Raw genomic sequence first — 22323 nt, 5'->3', positions numbered from 1 at the left:
GTCTCCACCACCTCCCTCACATAGAGCTTCTGAAAGTGGTGATATTATTTATGTATGGTACTACCCATTGTGTGCTAGCCGCATTCCAAGCGCCCAAGGATAGTACCCTCTCCAAGGAGCTTATATTCTAAGAAGAGACAGACTAGCTGACACTGGGAAAAAGGAAAGAACAATGTACAGTACAACCTCAGTTATGAACACCTTGGGAATGGAGTTTGTTTGTAACTCTGAACAAAACATTATGGTTGTTCTTTCAGAAGTTTACAGCTGAACATTGGCTTAACACAGCTTTGAAACTTTACTATGCAGAAGAAAAATGCTGCTTTTAACCATCTTAAATTAAATGAAACAAGTACAGAAACAGTTCCCTTACCTTGTCAATTTTTTTTAATTCCTTTTTATTTTTTTTTAGTAGTTACTGTTTAACACAGTACTATACTATATTTGCTTTTTTGGGGTCTCTGCTGCTGCCTGATTGCATACTTCAGGTTCCAAATGAGGTGTGTGGTTGACTGGTCAGTTCATAACTCTGGTGTTCGTAACTCTGAGGTTCTACTATATGTACACATCAACTAATTTCACTGTAAATAGCACAGAAATAGGTGGGTCTTCTACTCCCTCCTAAACCTGTACATCATGCTCACCAAATTGAAGCAAAGTGCACCTTGAAATGTGTTTTTCTTTCAAGAGCCTTAAGAGTTAGTGGCTTATTGTTGAGAGAGAGAGATTACATTTTGATTGCCTTGAAAAAAACCTACAAGCTCTCTTTAGAGCCAGTAAGTTTTTATCTTTCACTTGACAGAGTTCAACAAATGCAGCTCAAGATTCCATGACTCACGTTTCCAGGAAAGCATGGGTTTCCTGTGACACCAAGATGCACGCCATCCCTGCAGTACAAAGAGTGATTTGTAGTGATCTTCTGATGCCAAATATTTCCCCACTTCCATATTTATCTAGCATCTGGAATTATTAATTGTTCTCATCTTCTTCAAACTCCAGAAGAGAAAAATCATTGAATTCCTGTACCAGCCAATCCACTCCCATACATCTTCTGCTGCACAGCTTTACACCTAGCAGAAGCCCCTGCTCCCTCAGGACCTGAGTCTGACACCATCACTTGTGTTGAGTAGTACCTTACTCTACAAATAATCCCACTGATGTCAAAGGATCTAGTTGAGTACATGAGTAAAGGCATCAGAATTTAATCCTTAGATTCTGCATGTTTGGAATTGTTTCACTGGGATCTTTAAATTAGCCACTGCTGGACTAGGTAGGTTTTAATGGCTGTTGGTAATAAGGAGAGAACTGGTAGATTTAGTGTCCCTCTGGATCTCAAAGAGGAAAACCCACCACTATATTTCTCCACTTCAACAAAGGGAGGGGGAAAAACTCTAATATTTTATTTGGGGACACTAATTTCTCCAATATTTACCTGTACTGCAGCCACACTATGCCTCTCAGTTAACCTTTTAGGTGCCACTAGCATTGACCCTGTACAAAGGCAGAGAGCCATTGTGCTGGGGTTCATTTGATTGCAGGATTGTCTCCTTAAAAAGAGGCAGGAGGACATCTCAAAAAGAAAAGAACTAAAATAGAACAGAGCATTGATTTAGAGAAAGAGAGCTACCTCCTTTTCATATCTCAGCCGTATCACATTCAGTCACATACATTTACTCTATGAAAAGAGTTCTTCAAATGACAGCATAAGTTAATCATTAAAAGGAAAGTGTGTCTGAAATTTTGGATGGGAATCAAAACAAATAAACCAAAATACATCCTAAACAGAGAGCCCATCTGCCACATTAGTTACCAACAGAACTGCTGTATTGCTTTATGACTATTAATTGAAAATTTAAAGTATTTAACTACAACTAAACCCAAACCTGAAAACAACTAGGCTTCATAGCCTATGCATACAAACATACATGGGAAAATTTTGAATCTTAACATTTGTGTCAGGTTTCTATTGCTATGAGCAACTAAATGCACAACTACAGTGTGGAATAAGGAGTCTGCTGTGTATTAAAGACCTAACCAAACCTCAGTCTCCAAATATAGGTTTTGGCAACAGAATATAGATACTTGCAGCCATTTCTATATACTACTTTTGATTTGTGAAGATCTTTGAACAGAATCCATGTGCTGACTTCTGATGCACCTCTAAATCACGAACATTTAAAAATTTTAAAATAGTCAAAACCAATACTTGTCTCGCGCTTTGTGTCCTATCTCCTAAAGAAAAGATTACAAAATCATAATCTAACATTTACCGAGCACCTTTCACCACAGAAGATCTCAAAGCACTTCAGTTGTGCGCAAATATATGCATTAATTGTCTCAACCACCACAGAAATACAGCCAACTCTATAGCTTTAGTAAGACTAAGTAAAACTGCACAAGGAAAGGAGGATAAAAAGCACTGAATTCAGTTCAGACTTGAAGCAGAATTTATGTAGATTCAATATAACTCCCCAATTGGACAGTCAGCTAAGGCTTTTGCAAAAAAGTACAAAGGAATCCCTATACCAGCTGATTCAGGCTCACAGGGATTAGGCTCAGAGGCAGTTTAATTGTGGTGCAGACATTCGGGCTCTTGGGCCAGAGCCAGGCTCTCAGGCCCTGTGAGGTGGGAGGGTCCCAGAGCCCAGGCTCCTGCCCAAGCCTGCGTGACTACACTGCAATTAAATAGCCCCTATTTCAGAGTCAGCTGGCATGAGCCAGACGTGGGTGTCTAATTGCAGTGTAGACATAACCTAAGTGATCACAGGTGGTCAGGATCTTGGTTTGCATCTTATCCAAAAAGCTGACACCTCCAGCAGCACCATTTCCACTCATACCATATTAAGGAATTGGTTGCAGAACTTATCTTGAAATATCAATTTCATGTCCTGCAATTCTATGGTGGTCTCCAATCAAAGTAATAACCAGACAACACTAAGCTTTGGAAGTGAGGTAAGAGTACAGTCAAGGATGACAGTTGCGAGCATTAATATTCTGTCTAAAATAGGGGTTACTTAAGATGCATCATGATGGGAACTGAAAAGATACTGTAGTTAGAACAACAATCTGGAGTCTCACCTGTTTCATCTCTGCGTGCAAGTTAACGTTAATGAGAGTTAGCACCATTAAAATGATAAACCTTCGAATTTATAGGAAATACCTGTGTTTTTCATATTGTAAATGTAAAGGTCACCAATAAAGAGGAAAAATGGGGTTGTGCTTTTCCTTCTTTATGATACAACGACAAGGTGGTCTGATTTTTTTTCTTTCAGATTTTAAGTTTTTAATGTTAGGAATTGTGGTCTTGTCTACCCTGTAAAAAACTATACATGACTAGCAAACTAATAAGATTATAACATGAGAGAGATTATGCAGGTAAAACTTGATTAATTGAAAGAGGAAGTGCTTTTCACTCAGACTGCTTAAAACTTTTGTTAACATCCAGTTTAACTATAAGGCCTAAGAAATGCTTAGGAGGTATCTGTTAAAAATCAACAACCCCTATTCCTTCAACTGACAGCAGGTAAAAGCAAACAATCCACATCTGGAACCTCCAGTGAGCTCCCCAACAAAACCAGGATTTGCCATTCCTGATACTTCTCAGGTAAAAAGCAGGGGGGAGACAACAAACAAAATACCTGGAAAAGACTTTCAAGCCAAAAAATAAGAATTTTAGAATGACAAAAAAATTGAGAATTTAGAGTTTATCTATACAGTCACTTAGTGCACATCAAGCTGTGTTGTAGATCTGCAGCACTCTAGCCTGCCATGCTCTAAATCATCAGATAAACAAGCTCTTAATTGTGAAGGGTGCCTGACTGACAGCTTTGGAAACTCAAGTCATCCTCTCTTTATCCACAGAAAAGCTTGCACTGCTGCTATCTTTTGTATACTGTCCTGAAAATGTAGTTCTACTCTGACTTGGAGGGACCACCTCAAGGGAAGAGAGGGTGATGCACTCAATATGATCTATTCACGCTTCATCCTTTCTTCTGAGTGACATGTAGGATGTGGACACCTGTCCAATAGGAATGGGATTCTGACCACTGACTCATTTCACAGGCCACTGTACAACCCTTAGATGACAGTGCATTTTTGATTATATTGATCAGGGTTAGATTCAACATGGTGATCTAGAGGTGAAAGACTCAGTTGCTCACTTCTAATACTTAACCTATACAGTCCCTCTATTAAAGAATAAACAGAGGAAATAATTCTGGGCCATATTCTGCAACCCTAACGTTAAGTGGCACTCATTCACATGAGTAATTCCACTGAAGCTGATAGAACTACTCAGGTGAGTGAGTTCCACTTAGCCTGAATAAGGATTGTAGAATCTGGCCATCTTTGAGTAAAATGTTTTGTCTACTACCAAATTTAGTTCTCAGGCCAGAAGAAGTCTGAACCACTAAATAAAAACAAAACATGGAAAGTGGCAACATTAACAGTGTTGGCTGTAGTTAAATTGGTTCAACAGTCTGTTTTACAGCACCACACACACACACAGTAGCCAAACCATAGCTTCTTCAGAAATAGTCATGATTCTCTGATTACAGAACTGACTGAAGGTAAGAGTAACATCCTGTCAAAATTCTTCCACTGTAGACTGCAGTGCCTGCCACCACTGATTCACTAAGAGAAAACTGCACCCACCTTGAAGATAAATTCAGACTGAACTAATTTGAAATCCTAGACCATTCATATTAAGAATTAAAAGTTGCATTAAAAACTAAAGTTCAGTGTGCTATTAGCCTATAAACTGGTTAAAACTGGAAGGATAACCTGTGACAGTAGCTGCTGGAGTCAGGGAATACTGACACAGTCATGTGATAACAGGTCATGGTTACAAAAGGCAAACACCATTATGTGACTGGGGCCAGGAAATAAAATATTAGTCTCTTACCAGCACTCTTTGGGTTACACCCCTATTACAAGGTGTTTGTCAAACAATAAGTTGTTTCTTCTAAGTAAGTAAGTCTTGGGAAATGGAAAAGAATCTGTCAGAGAAATGGAGACAGCAACTGCAGCACTTCCCAAGTTTCCTGAAGGCAAGCATGATTGGAAAGAAACCTGAGGTTGAAGTCCTGCACATTGCTACAAGAAGCAAGCTCAGAGACACTGGAGATTTTAACATTTTCACTAGAATATACTGAAAGGAAGTACAAATCACAAGCCAGTCATTCAGAAATTTGAAGGATATTCTGATCAACACAAGAATGTCACTTGGTTATAAAGGAACATTTTCTTTACAAGACAACAGCCAGGTGACACCATTGACCATTATGTTTTAGACCTATATGACAAGGCTAAGTCACATGATTATGCCCAGTTAACAGATGGCCTAATAAGACAAATTATTTGAAGTAAAACTGATAAGAGCTGGTCAAAAAATGGAATTCTCATCCCATAGTAAATGCTCAGATTTAGAAGTTTCATCTTGCATCAAATCAGGAGGAAAAGTAAAAATCTCAAATGCCTGTGAAAGAAAATATTACAAATTTTGGTTTTGTTTTGTTTTGTTTTATAAAGTTGAATGTTTAGGCTATTATTTTATTACTACAATATCGAAGTTGAAATGAAGTATTTCAACCTTAGTGAATGCATCATTTTGATAATTTCTCATCAATGTTTGATTAACTTGATTTTGTCAAAACAGCATTTTCTGATGGAAAAACATTCCATCAAAAATTTTTGAACCAGCTCTTCTGATAACTGATCCCTGCAGAAAGGGACAGAGCTATTGAAAATGATGTTTCCCAAATTAATCTGTTAACAATTACAGAAAACAGAGGTACACCTATTTAAAACTTCATGCCAAGCTATAAAGAAATACAATCCATCACTGCACATTTCAGGAGTTCAGCCCAAGAGGTGCAGTGTCAGACGCACAATAAGCCATTTTGCAAAAGAAGTTACTCAGCATAAATGACAAAGAAATACGAAGACAAGATACATTTATGAACATCTACCCAGAGCAAGTAAAAGCTCTGGATGAAGATAACTCAGAAACTGAGTTTTTGGTTGAGTCTCTTAATAAATTTTACAAAGAGGTTCTATAACTAATTGATATGTGATACCTGGAAATAAAATAACCCAAAGTGAGCATCAAAACAGATACTGGAGCTTATCAACGTAATCACAGCAGACATGTAAAATGATTACATACCACCAGATATTAAAATAAAAAACAACACTTGTTTTGTAGAGTGGGTGAAAGGACGCTGGCAGGTCTGTGTAAGGACAGATACCAAAATAGCATGAAATACTGGGGAAAAAAGTTCAGTATGTACTTGGGTTGAAGAGAAATCTATATATGCTGATGGTCAAATGAGTGAATAACTGTCTATTCTACATAATGCAAAAGATACTCTTAAAAGAATTTGATGAAGTGGTGGATGGGCTGGAATGACGTAAGTATAATATAATGTAATAGTTGTACAGTAATTGTAATAATTCTTATAGATTCCAGTGTGCTCTAAAAATCTGTTTATAATCTAGTGTCTCATTAGCACTGAGAAATAAAGTAAAAGCTGAATTGGCCCAAGTGCTAAAATTGGGTGTTATACTTTCAGTAATATCACTCGATATAGACTCATACTGACAGGGATAACAGTATGGTTTTATTACAGTGACCAAAGTAATGGATTTCTTTGGATCAAAAAGATCTCAATTATGTCATCAAATGAGAGCACTGCCTCATGGCAGATACTGAGAAGGGCTTGCCTAGACTTCAAAATGCATGAGCATTTTCAGGTCTGAATGCAAGACAAATGGTTTGGCAGGTCCGATTCATAACCGAAAGTCCAAAATTGTATACCATCTGTTCCCCTTCTGGTATATCTATATTTAAGTGATTTCCCTTTTGGATTGCCTCAACAGCAAAGTATCTAGTCCCAGACCTTGGAGAATCTGAATGGAATAGAAATAATAGTTGATTACTGTCATAAGGTGACCTTGCCTGGAGCCCCCACTAGTGGCAGAACAGGGAACCTCAGTTTCCCTCCTTCAGAGTCTCCAGTTACTCTGCACAAGTTTTCTTGCCTCAAGAACACCACTTCTTGGGGTTGGTTTATTAGAACAGCCTAATCCAAAGAGTGCTAAAATACAATCTACCACACTCCAGCATCTTCCACCATTACTGGGCTCTGTTGGTCTTCCCTTATCTTACCAGCACAGTGGAGTGGAACTCGGCTCGTCCCAGCAGGCGCCCCCAAAGCCTTTCTGCTGTGAGTTTACCCTCACCAGGGAAGCATCCCACACTCCCCTTGGCCCTGAGCCCTCTTCCCACCCTCTGGCTCCAGCTCTCCAGTTGGAAGATGTCAATGGGTAAGCCCATCCACTGCTCCCCTAGCCTCAACTCTCCAGCTTTAAAGTCAGCAGGCAACTCCCTCTGCTGCTCTCTGGCCTTCAGCTCTCTAGCCTTGGTTCTCTGGCTTGAAGAAGTAATCCAGCAAACCCATCGTGCTGCTCTCCTGCCTTCAGCCTTCTCCCAGATGCCACCTACAGCTTCCCTCTGGGACCTCTCAGTCTCCTGGTCTCTGGTGGTTCTCATCTCTCTCTGGCCCCTTTTGTTGGCTGACCAAGGCAGCTTTTACCGGCTTTTTCCTGATTGGCCCTACCACTGTCTCAGTCTCTCTCCCTAGGGCCCAGCTGCACACTTAAGCCCAATTATGAGGCCACTGATAAATCACAAAGCCACTGGCCCTGCTCCCTCTTAAAGGGACAATCTGTTGATTTCCGATGAAAACAAACAATGTAATGGGAGACGCTAATCATCTGCAGTGTGCTAAGGAATAAAAACCTTAAACAGAAACAAGTACTAGTTTGGGCTGAATGAGATTAATCGTATAAGACATTCCAAATCACCAAGGAGATTAACCAGGTCAAAGAAATGTTAAGGCAATGGAAAGACTGCAAAACAAGGACGCCTTCAAAATTCAAGGGAATGTTAGTTAGGGATAAATTTGCTTTAAAGTGTCACAATAAAATGTTCAATTCAGAATGCAGCTTAAGGTAAACACAGAACCACTTAAGACTTGTAAAAGACATTTTGGGGAATTAAACAAAGGTATCCAGAAGCAACCATACTGAAATCTTTGAGATTAAGAACCTAACATTCCAGATCACGCTAATTTATGTTAATTGGGAACTATCCAGCAGTACACTCTTCCAAAGCAATTGTTGTTTTCAGTTCTTAGTTTCTTGAATGTTTATGGGCAGAAATCAGTAGCAATATAAATAGGTGACAAATTTAGAAGATATATTATAGAAATATCATTTGAAACACTGCACCTAGGCTTCAGATAGAGCATGAAATTGTGAGAGTACTCATTAAAAGAGAAATACTGGTTAGGTTTAAAAAAATACATCTTATAATGGAGTATTTTCAAGAGCTCCTATAAATAGAAAAACTAAGGAGCTGCAGGATGAGGTGGTATTTGAATAGTTGTGTAAATATTACCACTTTTTTTTTTCTGGAAAACTTCACAGGCTCAGATGAGAAACACAAAATGACCCAACTTCACCAGAGTTTGAGAGAGAATTCTAGATGAGTGGACAACAGAAAAAGCACACACTTCTCCAAGGGTAACATCTTACTGGAACTATCAAGATGCAATTTCTGCACACAATTATGCAGTATGACATTGGAAACGCTACGTGTAATCTATTTGGGCATTGACAGGGCCAAGGATGTCCTATTTTGGCAAGGCAAGAATGTTGCCACTGAAGTATCCAAGTGTGAAATTTGCAGTTAGTTTCTCGCAAAAGAACCAAAAAGTCACATAATGACATTTCTGATCACCCTTGAAGCAAGAATAGCTTAGATCTATTTCAATTAAATGGGAAGGATTATCTTTCCAAAGACAACTTTTTGCATTTTCTTCAATTGAGCTGTTGCACACCACAGGTTAATAACATTGTTACTTGACAAAAACAGTTTGTTCACCTTATTGCCAACATCCAATAAGCTTAAGTCAAAAAAAAAAAGAAAACAATTAATCCTGAAGTCACTTCAACACCAACTACAAAACCCACACACAAATGTAAAGTAAAACAGGAGAAAAGAAAAATTAGGAAAAGAATGCCAAATGGTTAATTCCATTGCAAATGGTTGAAAAAAGATTAAAGAAATAAAGGGGCTACAAACACAGCTTTACCATCCACACCAAAGCTATATGTCGTAAGTCCATCTTCTAGGAGGAACAGAAGATATCCAAACAAAACTAAGGACAACACTGGGTCTCTATTTCTTGAGGGCATTCAGAAAGTTAGTGGCAAAATTAAACACATGCCCACCTAATCAATGACAAAAGAAAATACCACGAACACCCAACACAGGCTCCAGGGCAAGGATCCACATAAGTGCATTGCAAAAGGAATGGTTCTGAGAATGAGGCCATGGCTACACTTACAGCTGTCTTCATACAGCTGTGTAGGGAAAGCGCTGCAGTGTAGCCACACTGACAGCTACCAGTGCTGCAGTGTGGCCATATTTACAGCATTTGCAGCGCTGTTGGGAGTGGTGCATTGTGGGCAGCTATCCCACAGAGCACCTCGTGCCATTTTGGCACCGTGGGTTGTGGGAAGGGAAGCGGAATGACCCGCACCCTTCCGTCCATGTCACAACGCCCCATGGTGCATCGCTTCACATCCCAGCAGTCACTGTTTTTCCGTCCACATTTGGCGCCATTGTGAGTCTCCCAACGGTTTCTGTGCAGTGCGATTTCTGTGGGAAATGGAGACCAAGCTGCTGAGGACTTTGCTGATGAGTGTCGCCAGCACATCATGTTTGGCAGTTGAGCTATTCCTTCAGCTCCAGAGTGACAGTGAGGAGTCCGTCGACAGCGAGTCACCTGACACATGTGACACTAAATTGCTTGTGGCATTCACGGAAATGCTCAGCACCATGGAACGCCGCTTTTGGGCTCGGGAAACAAGCACTGAGTGGTGGGATCATATCGTCCTGCAAGTCTGGGATGACGAGCAGTGGCTGCAGAACTTTCGGATGAGAAAAGAAGCCACTTTCATGGGACTGTGTGCTGAGCTCGCCCCACCCTGCGGCGCAAAGGACACGAGATTGAGAGCTGCCCTGCCGGTGGAGAAGCGGGTGGCTATTGCAATCTGGAAGCTGGCAACTCCAGACAGCTACCGATCGTCACGAACCAGTTTGGAGTGGGAAAGTCGACCGTTGGAATCGTGTTGATGCAAGTTTGCAGGGCCATTAATCGCATCCTGCTAAGAAGAACCGTGACTCTGGGGAACGTGCAGGACATTGTGGATGGCTTTGCACAAATGGGTTTCCCTAACTGTGGAGGGGCGATAGATGGGACACATATTCCTATTCTGGCACCACCCCACCTAGCATCGAGTACATTAATCGGAAGGGGTATTTCTCTATGGTTCTCCAGGCGCTGTGGTGGATCACGTGGGCAAGGTTTTCATTGACATTAACACAGGCTGCCTGGAAAGGTGCATGATGCCACGCATCTTTCGGAACACTGGCCTGTTCAGGAAGCTGCAGGCCGGGACTTTTTTCCCAGACCGGAAGATCACAGTAGGGGGACGTGAAATGCCATTGTGATCCTTGGAGACCCCGCTTACCTGTTAATGCCTTGGCTCATGAAACCGTACATACAGGAGCTTGACAGCAGCAAGGACGGTTCAACTACAGGCTGAGCCGTGCCGAATGACTGTGGAGTGTGCTTTTGGCCGTTTAAAGGGGCGCTGGCGATCTCTGTATGGGAAAGCTGGACTTGGGGAAAGCAGCATCCCGCGGTTATATCGCGTGCTGTACCCTTCCATAATATTTGTGAAGGGAAGGGTGAAAGATTCAGTCAGGCATGGACCTCCGAGGTTCAATGCCTGGAGGCTGAATTTGCACAGCCAGAGAGCAGGGCTACTAGAGAGGCCCAGCACAGGGCTACAAGGATTAGGGATGCCTTGAGGGAGGAATTTGAGGCTGAAAACCAACAGTAATGTTTGGTGCCTTGCACGGGAGTGAAGTGCAGTGGTTACAATGTTAGTAGGAATCTGTTTTCCTAAGCTGATTTGCAGTGCCTGTTTCTTTCCTGGGCTAAGGTATCTTTGACTTTCTGCAATAATAAAGACTGTTTTCAAAGCCAAGAATTCATTTATTGAAAAGAAAATAACTTTATTGACAGACACACAACTTTTGGGAACCTAAAAAGGGCAGGGGGGGGGTGGGAACTGTACAGTCACAGGTTTGAATATGTCCTGTCTGGAGTGCTGTGCAATGACTGCTGCACTTCAGGATGCCTATACTGCATGGTGATGGGGGTTGAGTGCAGAGGGTAAGGGTCGTAGTTCTCAGGGCTGGTTGGTGGAACGTACAGGTGTGTTGGAGGCAGCTGGTGGTGGTAAGAACCTGGATGCTGGGAAGGGGTTTTGGAGCTGACATGGGGCACAAGGGAAAGAGCTTTGGGACAAGGGGAGGGCGCGGTAGTGCTCTGCGCCTGCATGGCTACGAGCGCCTGGATAGAGTCCGCTTGGCGCGCCAGGATGCTTATCAGCTGCTTTGTGCTTTTCTTCCTGGCGCTGCGTTTTTCTGGTGGATCCTGCTTTCCCTTTCCCTCCAGTCCTGCACTTTTTGATTCTCTGTGGAGAGTGATCCATAACTGCTTTGCAGCATGTCGTCTTTGCTTTTTTCGCGGCTTCTTCCGGAGGTTTTGGAGTCTCTTCAGCTGTGATAACACGGGCAGCCGAGATCTCAAGGTTGCTTGTGGAAAGGCAAAAATGCAACACTTAACAGAGGCAGCATTGTTTATATCCAGACAGTTATTCCCCACAGTGAAGGAGTAACAGTCTTCACAATAGCATAATTTTCCCATCCCAAAGAGAGCGCACATAACCCACGGGAGCCCCGAAATGGTGAGTAAGGGGGACTGATTGCTTCAGGGTACTGTACTGGGGTTTCTGTGCATTGGGGAAAGCAAACAGCTGCAGGGCACCTACACTGAACACTCTCCCAACATTTTCCACAGGAGTTTATCCTGGAAGATATCTCGCTGCTGCGGGTCACCTGGGAAGCACGGAGGGTCTTCTACAGCAATGCGGATTCCACCCTGGCCCTATGCAGCTTGCCTGTGTGCAGCAATGGTCCCCCACCCCTCGTGGCACAGTGGCGCGGACAATGCGTTAGCCTGACTGGGACAAGGACCACAGTGGCTCTCCAATAAACTTGCGCAAGCGCATTGCCCACGCTCTGGCTGAAACTTTGAAGAGATTACCGAGGCCGATTACCGCGACGTGATAGACCACATCAATGCGCTATTCGCATCTAGGCATGCATGCATGCAGCCCTAAACCCTCCCTCCTCTCCCGAAAAATTTCCATCCTGAAAAAAAAAGCGCTTACCGGGAACCCGCTCCTCTGTTTGTCCTCCACACTGGCTACCTTCCTCCTGGCTTGAGAAGAGCTCCTGGCTGCATGCCTCCTGGGACTCCGGGGTGTCTCTCCCCACCACAGTACCTTCACTATCAGTTTTCTCTCCCCGCTCCCCCTCCTCCCCCACCTTTACTCCCCCGCTGTGACATGTCCATCGTGGTCGTCAGATTGGCAGTGGGGTCACCCCCAAGTATCGCATCCAGCTCCTTGTAAAAACAGCAGGTTGTGGGGGCAGCACCTGAGCGGCAGTTTCCCTCACGGGCTTTCCAATAGGCACTCCCCAGCTCCTTTACTTTAACTCTGCACTGCACTGCGTCCCGGTCATGGCCCCTTTCCAGCATGGCCCTTGAGATCTGCCCATAGGTATCGTAATTCCTACGGCTGGAGCACAGCTGTGACTGCATAGCTTCCTCACCCCAAACACTGATGAGGTCCAGCAACTCGCCATTGCTCCATGTTGGGGCTCGTTTGGCGTGTGGAGGCGTGGTCACCTGGAAAGATTCACTGATTGCACTCCACACCTGGCTGAGCAAACAGGAAGGGGATTTTTAAAATTCCCGGGGCATTTAAAGGGCAGGTCACCTGAGGCCAGGGAAGCAGAGGGCGAACTGATGAGCAGAGTGGCTGAACAGGCATTCTGGGATACCTCCGAATACCTTGGAGGCCAATTACAGCACTTTTGGTGACCACACTTGCAGAGCAGCGCTGCATCACCAGCACTGCAATCCTTATACCCCAGGCAGAGCAGGGGTACAGCCATCACTGCAGCCAGGGAGATGCAGCGCTGTATGTGCCTTGCAAGTGTGGACAGTGAGTAAGTTGCAGCGCTGTAAACCCACCACCAGCGCTGCAACTCTCCAGTGTAGCCAAGGCCTGAGAAATAGTTGTATGCTCAAAAAGCCATTGAGGTTGACAGATTATAGCTAGTATCAGAAGTCTCATATCCTTACTTTCCTCCTTGAATGTTTCTGTATATTTTATTAATTGGCTCTATCAGTTTGTGGCTGTTTTAGTTGATATATTGTATTTACATTTGATTTTTTGTTGGATGAAAAAAAATGTAGCAGCCAATAATCCCTGGTATGTCATAAAAACACAGCCTTTTGTAACCCTAATAAGCTATGTGATGGAGGCCAGGAAATATATGTCTCTCTCTCAGGGCTTGTCTACACGGGTAAGTTTACAGCATTACTATACCTCTTCCTGTGGACTAAGGTGACCAGACAGCAAGTGTGAAAAATTGGTACAGGGGTGGGGGAGTAATAAAAGACCCAAAAATTGAGACTGTCCCTATAAAATCGGGTCACTCTATTGTGGACACTTTCCAGAATATGAATGCCCACACAGGAAGTTAAATTATATCAGTATCATTATACCAGTACAGTCATACTGGTAAACCTCCCCATGTAGACACCACCCCACAAGCAATCCTTGGTATCGTCTCCATTTTGTCTGCACGACCTTACAGATACCACTGCTGAAGACTATCTTGAAATACCTTCGCAGGAAAACAAGAGCCAGATTCAACCCACACTCCACTCCCTCCCTGCTGCTCAGCTAGTGCAAAGAGATCATTAAAAACTGACTAAAAGGACAACTGTGGATTTGTCCTGGTGTAGAGAGTCTGCTGCTGGGAGCAGAAGAAGGTGTGTACCAAGCTGTGCTGTGCTCCAGTGATCCTTGCTGGTACAACGGTCCCTTGGGATTGCTACTAACCTACATAAATTAGAGCTTCCCTAAGGCTGCTCTAAATTATGGGGAGGCAGGGGGAGAGCAGACTGAACTGGATCTCAACTGCCTTGAGGATTAGAAGAACAGAAAATTCTTTTAGCCCTCCTTTTGGATCCTTCACTAATTGGAGCTCAGCTGGAAGTTAAGAACTAATCCAATGTGTCTTTAGTTAAGGAGAATTTCACAGAATATTTACACTGCTGCGTTCCAAAATAACTGAAGTACTAACGACTCACTTAAGAGCTAGTAGAAAATTTCTGGAAGGAAATATTACAGTGATATAATGGCTCGTCACTAATGCTGGGTGTTTGGATTAAATGGATCTATATGAAAAATATATAGGTAAAGACACCAAAAGTTTACACTTAAATCTGATAAAACTTCAGAAGAACATAGACATTGTGCGTGTTGTAAGTGAAATGAAAAGGGTCTGAACACTGTAGGTCCTGAAACAGAATTGAAAAAAAACATCTTTTACAGGCTGATGTTAAAATATAATTCATGCCAAATGTATCGACTTAAGGTTTATAGTAATGCTACTACTACCCAATATATAGAAGTGCTGACAGCTGGAAAACCAGTTAATTTTAAAAAGATTAAGTAGTTTCAGGTGCTATACCTGCTCTTTGACTTTACCTACTACTTGTATTTTTACACACATTTTCAAAAATGTCTCTCTCCTAGTTTTTCAGTCTGGATAAAGCCACACAAAACAAGAGAAACTGACTCACTATTAAGAAAAAAACTATGAAAGACTACTGTCAAAAAACACAAAAATCAAGCAAACTTTAAAAACAGTTTTCACCCATCTAATTGTTTTCACATACAGTTAAGATTACTCTAACAATGGTAGCAATTTCATTTTTGGAAATAAGTGGGATTTTTTTTTAAATTGACTGATGCCCTTTAAACAAAATCACTAAATGTTTTCTCTTGGTCTTATGCCCTTTGCAGGCAAGAGCCACTATGGTGTGGCTCTGCAGCCTAGGATTGGGGAAGGATGCCTCTTCCCAGTGCTGAGTCCCGTTATTCAGGCTGGGTGCTGAAGGCACAATTTGGCCGTGAACAACTCAATATGACTGATCAGTTGAGTAACTCCTATGTCTCGAACATCAGCTGCTAAACATGAAGGAAGGTGAAGTAAAGAAAGGACTGAGCGTTGCTTACCAATGCCAATAATCTGCCGTCTTCCTTCATAGCCAGAAAACGATTTGCGCATACGCCTTTGATTGACACCACTCCTCTTTCTTCTGCCTGAAGTTGCAATTTGACTAGGAACAAAAGAGATAAAATCAGTTCTCAAACCCATTGCTATTTTAACATCTAACAAAGATTAAGCTGGACAAAGACCTGGATGTAGCTGTGACGATGTTCTCCTATGAAAATATGCTTATGAATGTGATTATAATGTAACTGAAATATGCTTTATGCAAAAAGGTCTCTTGTAAGGTATCATTACAAAGCTTACAATCTACTGAATGTGTTCATCTTATTTGTATACATGTATCATTCTTGTATCTGAAGCTAGAAATATTGAGTATAACTCTAGTCCTCAAGCCTTCCTGTGTACGTGTGGGCCAGCCCACAGGTAATGAAGAATGAGGTCTTACAGTGACATGTGACCATGTCACCTGATTATGAAATCCATCTTAAACCTGGTACTTTTCCATTTAGAAGGAGGGGTGGGGACCAAGAGAGACAAAAGATTCCTTCCTTGTGCCAAAGCTATAAAAGGGATTGGAGCAAAACAAAGGTGGCTGCCAGTCATGAAAAAGCCCTTGTTTTCCACCTAAGATGTCGCTGGAACTAACAAGGACTGTACCAGGGGAAAGGATTGAGCACAGACTTGGAAAGAGTCTAGTCTGAGAGGAAAGCTTATTGGACATCTCTGAGGGTGAGCTATTACCTGTAATCAGTTTCTTAATGTATTCAGCTTAGACTTGCGTGTTTTTGCTTTATTTTGCTTGGTGACTTACTTTGTTCTGTCTTATTACTTGAAACTACTTAAATCCTACTTTTTATACTTTATAAAATCACCTTTGTTTATTAATGAACCCAGAGTAAGTGATTAATACCTGGGGGTATTAATACCCGAAAATAACAAACCAGTAACCTCTGCGTCTGTTCTTCGACCACACTCAAAAAACACTACCAGTGTCTCAAAGCAATCAGCTGTGCACGTCACAAAGCAATCCTGCTCAACTACACCACTGTGACAGGTTCAGCGACAGAGACCCCCTTGGAACTGTCACCTGATGTGCTGAAGTTACCTCTAAATCTGTTTTCCTGGATAAAGCTTATACAGGGTAAACTCAAATTATCCACCCTCTATAACACTGATAGAGACACATGCACAGCTGCTCACTCACCCAGGTTAATCACTCACTCTGGGTTAATTAATAAACAGAAGTGATTTTATTCATTATTAGGTGGCACAGTCACATGCCACTGAAGACCTCATTCTTCATTTCCCAAGGGCAGGCCCACAAGTACACAGGAAGGTTTGCAGGTAAATAAACCACCCAAAACCAATTGTCCTAGTCAATGGGTGCCATCTAGATTCTAAATCACTATTAATGGCCCATACTTTGCATAATTACAAGAGGACCTGAGAGCTATACTTGATATTTCTAGCTTCAGATATAAGAATGATACATTCATACAAATAGAATGAACATACACGGTAGATTATAAGCTTTGTAATGATACCTTACAAGAGACCTTCTGCATAAAGCATATTTCAGTTACATCAGTTACATTCATAAGCATATTTTCATAAAGCATACAGAGAGCAACATCACAGAAGCATATTACAGGGAAATTAGAGATGGAAAATTAAAAGTTCTGACTCTAATCTAATAAGGAAAATGCACAATAAAAACACAAATTAAAAAGTTATCAGCAGACTTGCACTATAACCCTATAAAAGGGATCTTGCATACCTATTATGTATACATATGCTTCTACGTGTAGGTCAGATCAGCATAAATTCCTAAAACAACAGGAACATTTATGGTGGTTGTATTGGGGAAGTCATAGTTCAGGTTGAGAGGACATTCACATTTAAAGTAGGACAGAAGTCCCTTTGTTTCACAGTTTAATGACTGAATTTAGTCTCAAGTTCAGCACAGTTAACTTCTCGTACGATATGTGAATTTCTATGTAATTTCCTTAAGTAAAATGTTTACTAACATTTCAAAGTCAATATTTTCTACACTGTACTTGTAAAGAAGTACCTACATTCAATCTAGATTGTTGGATAGAAGACATTAGACTTTTGAGCATTAAAGGCATGAATCTGCACTACAGTGATATCTTAAGATCATTTATTATTTGTATTCCAATAGTAGCCAAGGGGTTCATTATGTTACACAGACATAGTATAAGAGAGTCCTGCATCAAAGCCCTAGGACACAGCTGGGAATTAGATGGACACATTGAGCTAATCTATATTGCAAAAAATTGTCAATAAAGGTTTCTAATTTTCCTCAGAAGTGTCCTGCAGCAGGGAGAGCTGACCAAGCACCAGCAACTGGGAAGGCAGAAAAAGCTAAAAGGAACTTCAGCAGGGTAGTCCCCTGGTGCCAGTGACTCACTGATCTTACCCCCCAGCTGCAAGCAAGCTGTGGCTCTTAGCACTAAGATGGAATTGACATTACACAGAAACAAAACTGATCAGATGAACAGATTCACGCTGAGAGTCGATTACTGAACAGGCCAGATCCTCAATTGATGTAAATTGGCATAAATCCACTGAACTACACCAATCTACATTATTGGAGGTTCTAGTCCAAAATGTTCAAGCTTTGCTTAACTGTTCTAAGAAGTTTACATATTCCACGATCTTGCTTTGTGTAATATTTAAATAGTTTACTATGAGAAATATTTGACTTGTACCCTTTAACTAACCTACAGTAAAGAATAAAACAGTTCTAAGGGACTAGGTACTACTTAAAATTGGGCCATTAAACTCAATGTTTCTTTTAGGGTTTTTTCCCCTGTGAGGAAGGGGAATGGAAGTTATGGCCCATTTTTATGTATTCTTTACCGCAATCCAATGGGATTTTTCTCTGAGGTTTCTTTTTAGCAAGCCACCACAGAAAGATGTGTACAATTAAGAGATTTTAAAAATCTGTGGACACTTGGAGTGGGGAGAATATCTTCTTGATACCTATTCTGTTAAATATCAAAATTATGAATTAGTCTGGTTTGTCATATTTTCATGTAGGCTTTAACAAGAGTTTGTAGAAAATTCACTAATTAAAAATATTTAAAAAACAAAGTAAGATTAAACTAAAATGTTTGCTTTACTCTATGGGGACTGAAATGGATCCTTATGAATCACCACTTGCCTATTATATTTTTGCATAAAAGAGGGAAAGAACCAATTCACAGCACTTATGGATAGTACCCAAAATGGACTTTAAATGTTTAACTTGTCCAACTTTTCCATGTGGTACAGAAACCTGTTTAGTCATAAACAGGCATTTGAAGTGTTTAATAATGGAATTATCATTAGTGTCAAAATTACAATTCTCATTTAAGTCAATTGTTAAACCAAAATTCTACTTGTAAATAGCTTCAGAAATCTGCAATACAGCTGTCTACCTTTTGGGTGAGGTGAGAGTGTGGAGAGTAACTGTTGGGGAAGCATTAACCATACACTTAATGAGATGACCTAGATACAGCTGTGTGACGTATGTGTGAAAAGTAATATTGGGTTACATCTGGCAAGGTCTCATTAGGCTTCCTGATGTCTTTTAGAAAGAAGTTATAGGCGAACTGTCAAATTAAATATGCACCAAAAGTTTAAATTGTGAAAATAATGTATTAAAAAAAAACCAACCTCAAGACCTGTACAATTGTTTCCACAATTAAAAAATAACGAAAAGTGTTGTTTTAAACAAACATCCCCATGCAAGTAGAATCAAGACATGCCTAAATGGTCTATGTACATATGTGAGTATATACCCTATGCGCTCTACTCACCCAAGCTGTGGCTCTTCCCCCTCCTCACTCCATCTACGCTGCTATTTTTAGCCACAGTGTACTGCTGTTAGAGCCTTTCCCCACCACAGGAAAATACTCCAGTGGCAGAGAAAGGCTCTGGCAGTGGGGCGGCAGAGGAGAAAGGATCAGGCAGCTAGCTCTCTGCTGCAGGAAAAGACTCCAGTAGCAGGAAGACAGCAAGGAAAAGCTCCACCAGCTCCCTGTTGCTGGAGTCTTTCCTTATAGCAGGGGAAGGTCTAGCAAGAGGATTTTCCAGCTGCTTCCCTGCTGCCCGAGCCTTTCACTATGGTGAGGAAAGGCCCGGGCAGCAGGGATCTGCCAAAGCCTTCCCAGCTGCCAGCATTTTTCACTAACACGTGTAGCTACACAAGCAGTGAGGATGAGGCCTGCTTTTCACTGTGATGTGTAGCTACACATATCCCACACACTGCTGCCAATGGTGTTCAGTGTAGACATAGCCTTGAAGATACTGCCCAAGCTGCTTTATGCCTGGCCCTCAAATGCCCTGAGTACAGAGGTGAAAGTAAGCTGGTATGCACCGGTATAGAGGACCGGTAAGAAAAGGAGACTGACAGAGAGGAAAAGAGAAGCCTGCTCCCTGCGTAAGAATAGTTTAAACTCAGCTGTTCCCTGATGGTTCAGCCCCCAGGGCTAGGTTTCTGGTCTCCTTGTTAATTTCACTCACAGTAGCTGGGGGGAGGGAGTCGAGGGGAGGGTGTGTTTGACCATGGCAGGGGCAGTCTCTGTCTGCCCCTCAGGGATGAGGGGATCTCTCCTACTAATATACACAACAAATACAAGCATTTGGCTGCACAGCTTAAATCCTGAGCTAATAAAAGCAGATGGAAGGGGAAAACTCATTGCCACATTGGTTTCTCCTTTCCTCCCTCCCCCTCCTCCACCCAGGCTGCAGACAAGGCTCTGCATTCCTCCCCATTCCACCCTCCCTCCAGCATGGGTTTTCCTCTAAGCTCCAGCTTGCAGTAGACTGGCTGAGATGCCTGCTATTGCTGCCTGCAAAAGAACAGTTTAAACTCAGCTGTTCCCTGTGCAGTTCAGTGCCCAGAGTTAGGAGCCATTTCTGGAATCCTTGTTAATTTCACTCCCAGAGTTGTTGGATGTGTGTGTGACCATGGCAGGGGCAGTTCTTTTCTGCCCCTGGGATGAGGGGATCTCCTAAACACAATCAAAATCAGGAACCATTTCCAAGTTCAAATCTACTCCATTCTCTCCCAGCAGAGGATCATGGTTGTGTGTCCAAACTGCTTGTAGATCCTCTTTCAAAGTTACTGTTTAAAAAAAAAAAAACATAAAAAACCATGGAGAACATGGGTGGAAAGATGTGTCATGATGATTAGGGTTTGTTTTGGACAAAGCAATTTTGCTACAGCAACTAAAGATTTACAGGGAAAAAATAGCCCCCATAGACAAAACCACAAAGGGATTGGAGGGAAAACTGAATATTCAGCAAAATTATTGTGCCTCCTTTGAAAGAAATAGTAGTTTTCATTCCAATTCACCCTCTTTCTATATTGATTTAAAACACCTGAAACGTCCTTAGGACAGCGGGTGCAATCTCAGATCTCTTTTGTTTTGTCCTGCCTGCAGAGTGCAGAGGCTGAAACTGATAAAAACTTTCTTTAAATATCTTGTATATTTCATGAGGCTGTTCCCAGTTGTCCTTCATTCACCCTGGCTTTCCTTTCTCTCCTCCTCCCCTCCCCAGCTCCCTCCCTTGGCTGGCTGGCTGTGGTTACTTACTCCTTGGCAGACCTAGCCCAGCGGCACCTGCTGGCTCTCTGCAGGCAGCAGCCCACAGAGGCCAGTTGCTGGGCCACTGCTGGTCAGTGGCAGGCTGCAGCTGCATTGTTTGTGACACATTCATACACATACACATACATGCAGTATGTATGAATGTGTGTGTCAAAAACAATGCAGCTGCAGCCTGCCGCGACTGCCCCGACCCCAGCAACCGGCCCCTACTATTGTATTTTAGTAGTATTGGAGATCCCTCATCCGGGGGCAGAAAAGAACTGCCCCTGCCATGGTCACACACAGCTTCCCCCTCCTCCCCGCCCCAACAACTGGGAGTGAAATTAACAAAGATGCCAAAACCTCTCTTAATCCTGGAGGCTGAACCATCAGGGAACAACTGAGTTTAAACTGTTAGAGGTAACCTCTGCAGGAGGCAGTCTCTCTGCTGCAAGCTGGAGAGAAGGAGGAGGGAAGACACAGAGAAAAATGTGACAGTGAGTTTTCACTTTTTCAGGCTTATTCCAATAGTAAAGTTTTATTACAGACAGTACTGCTAGTAGTAATAGTAGCTTTATTTTCTCTGTCTAATGTCATGCAATGGGAGGGATCCATGAAGTACGTAGGAGAGGTGGGTGGGTTGCTTGCGATTGGACCATATGGGTAAGAAATGTAAATTACTTTCACCCCTGCCCAAACCCCAGGGCTCCCAGCCGCCTCTGCAGCTGGTAGCTCCAGGGTTAATTTAAAGGGCCTGGCTCCTAGCTTCAGCTGAATCCCTGTGCCCTTTAAATCCTGATTTAAAAGCCCCAGGATTTAAAGGCCCCACCTCTTCCGATAGAGGTCACGCCTCTTCCAGTTGAGGCCCCTCCCCCTCTGCAGGACTCTGAAGTACCAGTAAGCCCTTTAAGTTACTTTCACCCCTGCCTGAGTAGATGTAAAAAGTGATTTACTAATGAACACCTACAAACAATTGTAAAGGAAAGACTTCTCAGCTTTTCTAATACAATTAATATTTACCTCTCCCTGGCCCCCAAAAAAGTATTACGGATGATTTGCACCAATGCAGAGCAGTCCTGGGCAGTTCTAAAAGCAATATGTTATCCTGCTCTTCCAAAATTTACCTGGCTAAATTTATTACTCACATATCTCAAAAGGGAAGTATTTGCTCTGAGGTACAAGTAGCAGCAAATTCAAGGCTGTATAAAAGCAGCTGGAATGTACCCATCTCGTCAACTACTTATCTGTGACAATGCTGCTTTCCACTTCTGTTTTAATTGATGATGCTAGTGCTCCAATCACATCTAACTCCGAGGTGGGGTGTATGTGACATCACAGTATCCTGGTTTACTTCATAATCTTAAGTACGCAGCACAGTAAATAAACCTGCAATTGTACATGCCAGTATCTTTAACTTGGATTTAC

The 22323-nt window shown here is 42.1% G+C and overlaps 1 protein-coding gene across 1 annotated transcript in view; it reads right to left on the bottom strand.

Moving 5' to 3' along the window:
* The window catches only part of FGF2 (fibroblast growth factor 2), a 72803-nt gene that overhangs the window by 3527 nt on the left and 46953 nt on the right, over positions 1 to 22323 (bottom strand). The window contains exon 2 of the mRNA XM_032797095.2: positions 15304 to 15407. Within this exon, the coding sequence (XP_032652986.2) occupies positions 15304 to 15407 (104 nt within the window). The remainder of the gene's footprint in view (positions 1 to 15303; positions 15408 to 22323) is intronic.

This window comes from Chelonoidis abingdonii, chromosome 5 (assembly GCF_003597395.2).
Source record: "Chelonoidis abingdonii isolate Lonesome George chromosome 5, CheloAbing_2.0, whole genome shotgun sequence".
NCBI lineage: Eukaryota > Metazoa > Chordata > Testudines > Testudinidae > Chelonoidis > Chelonoidis abingdonii.
This window is presented reverse-complemented; position numbering and strand designations above follow the sequence as displayed.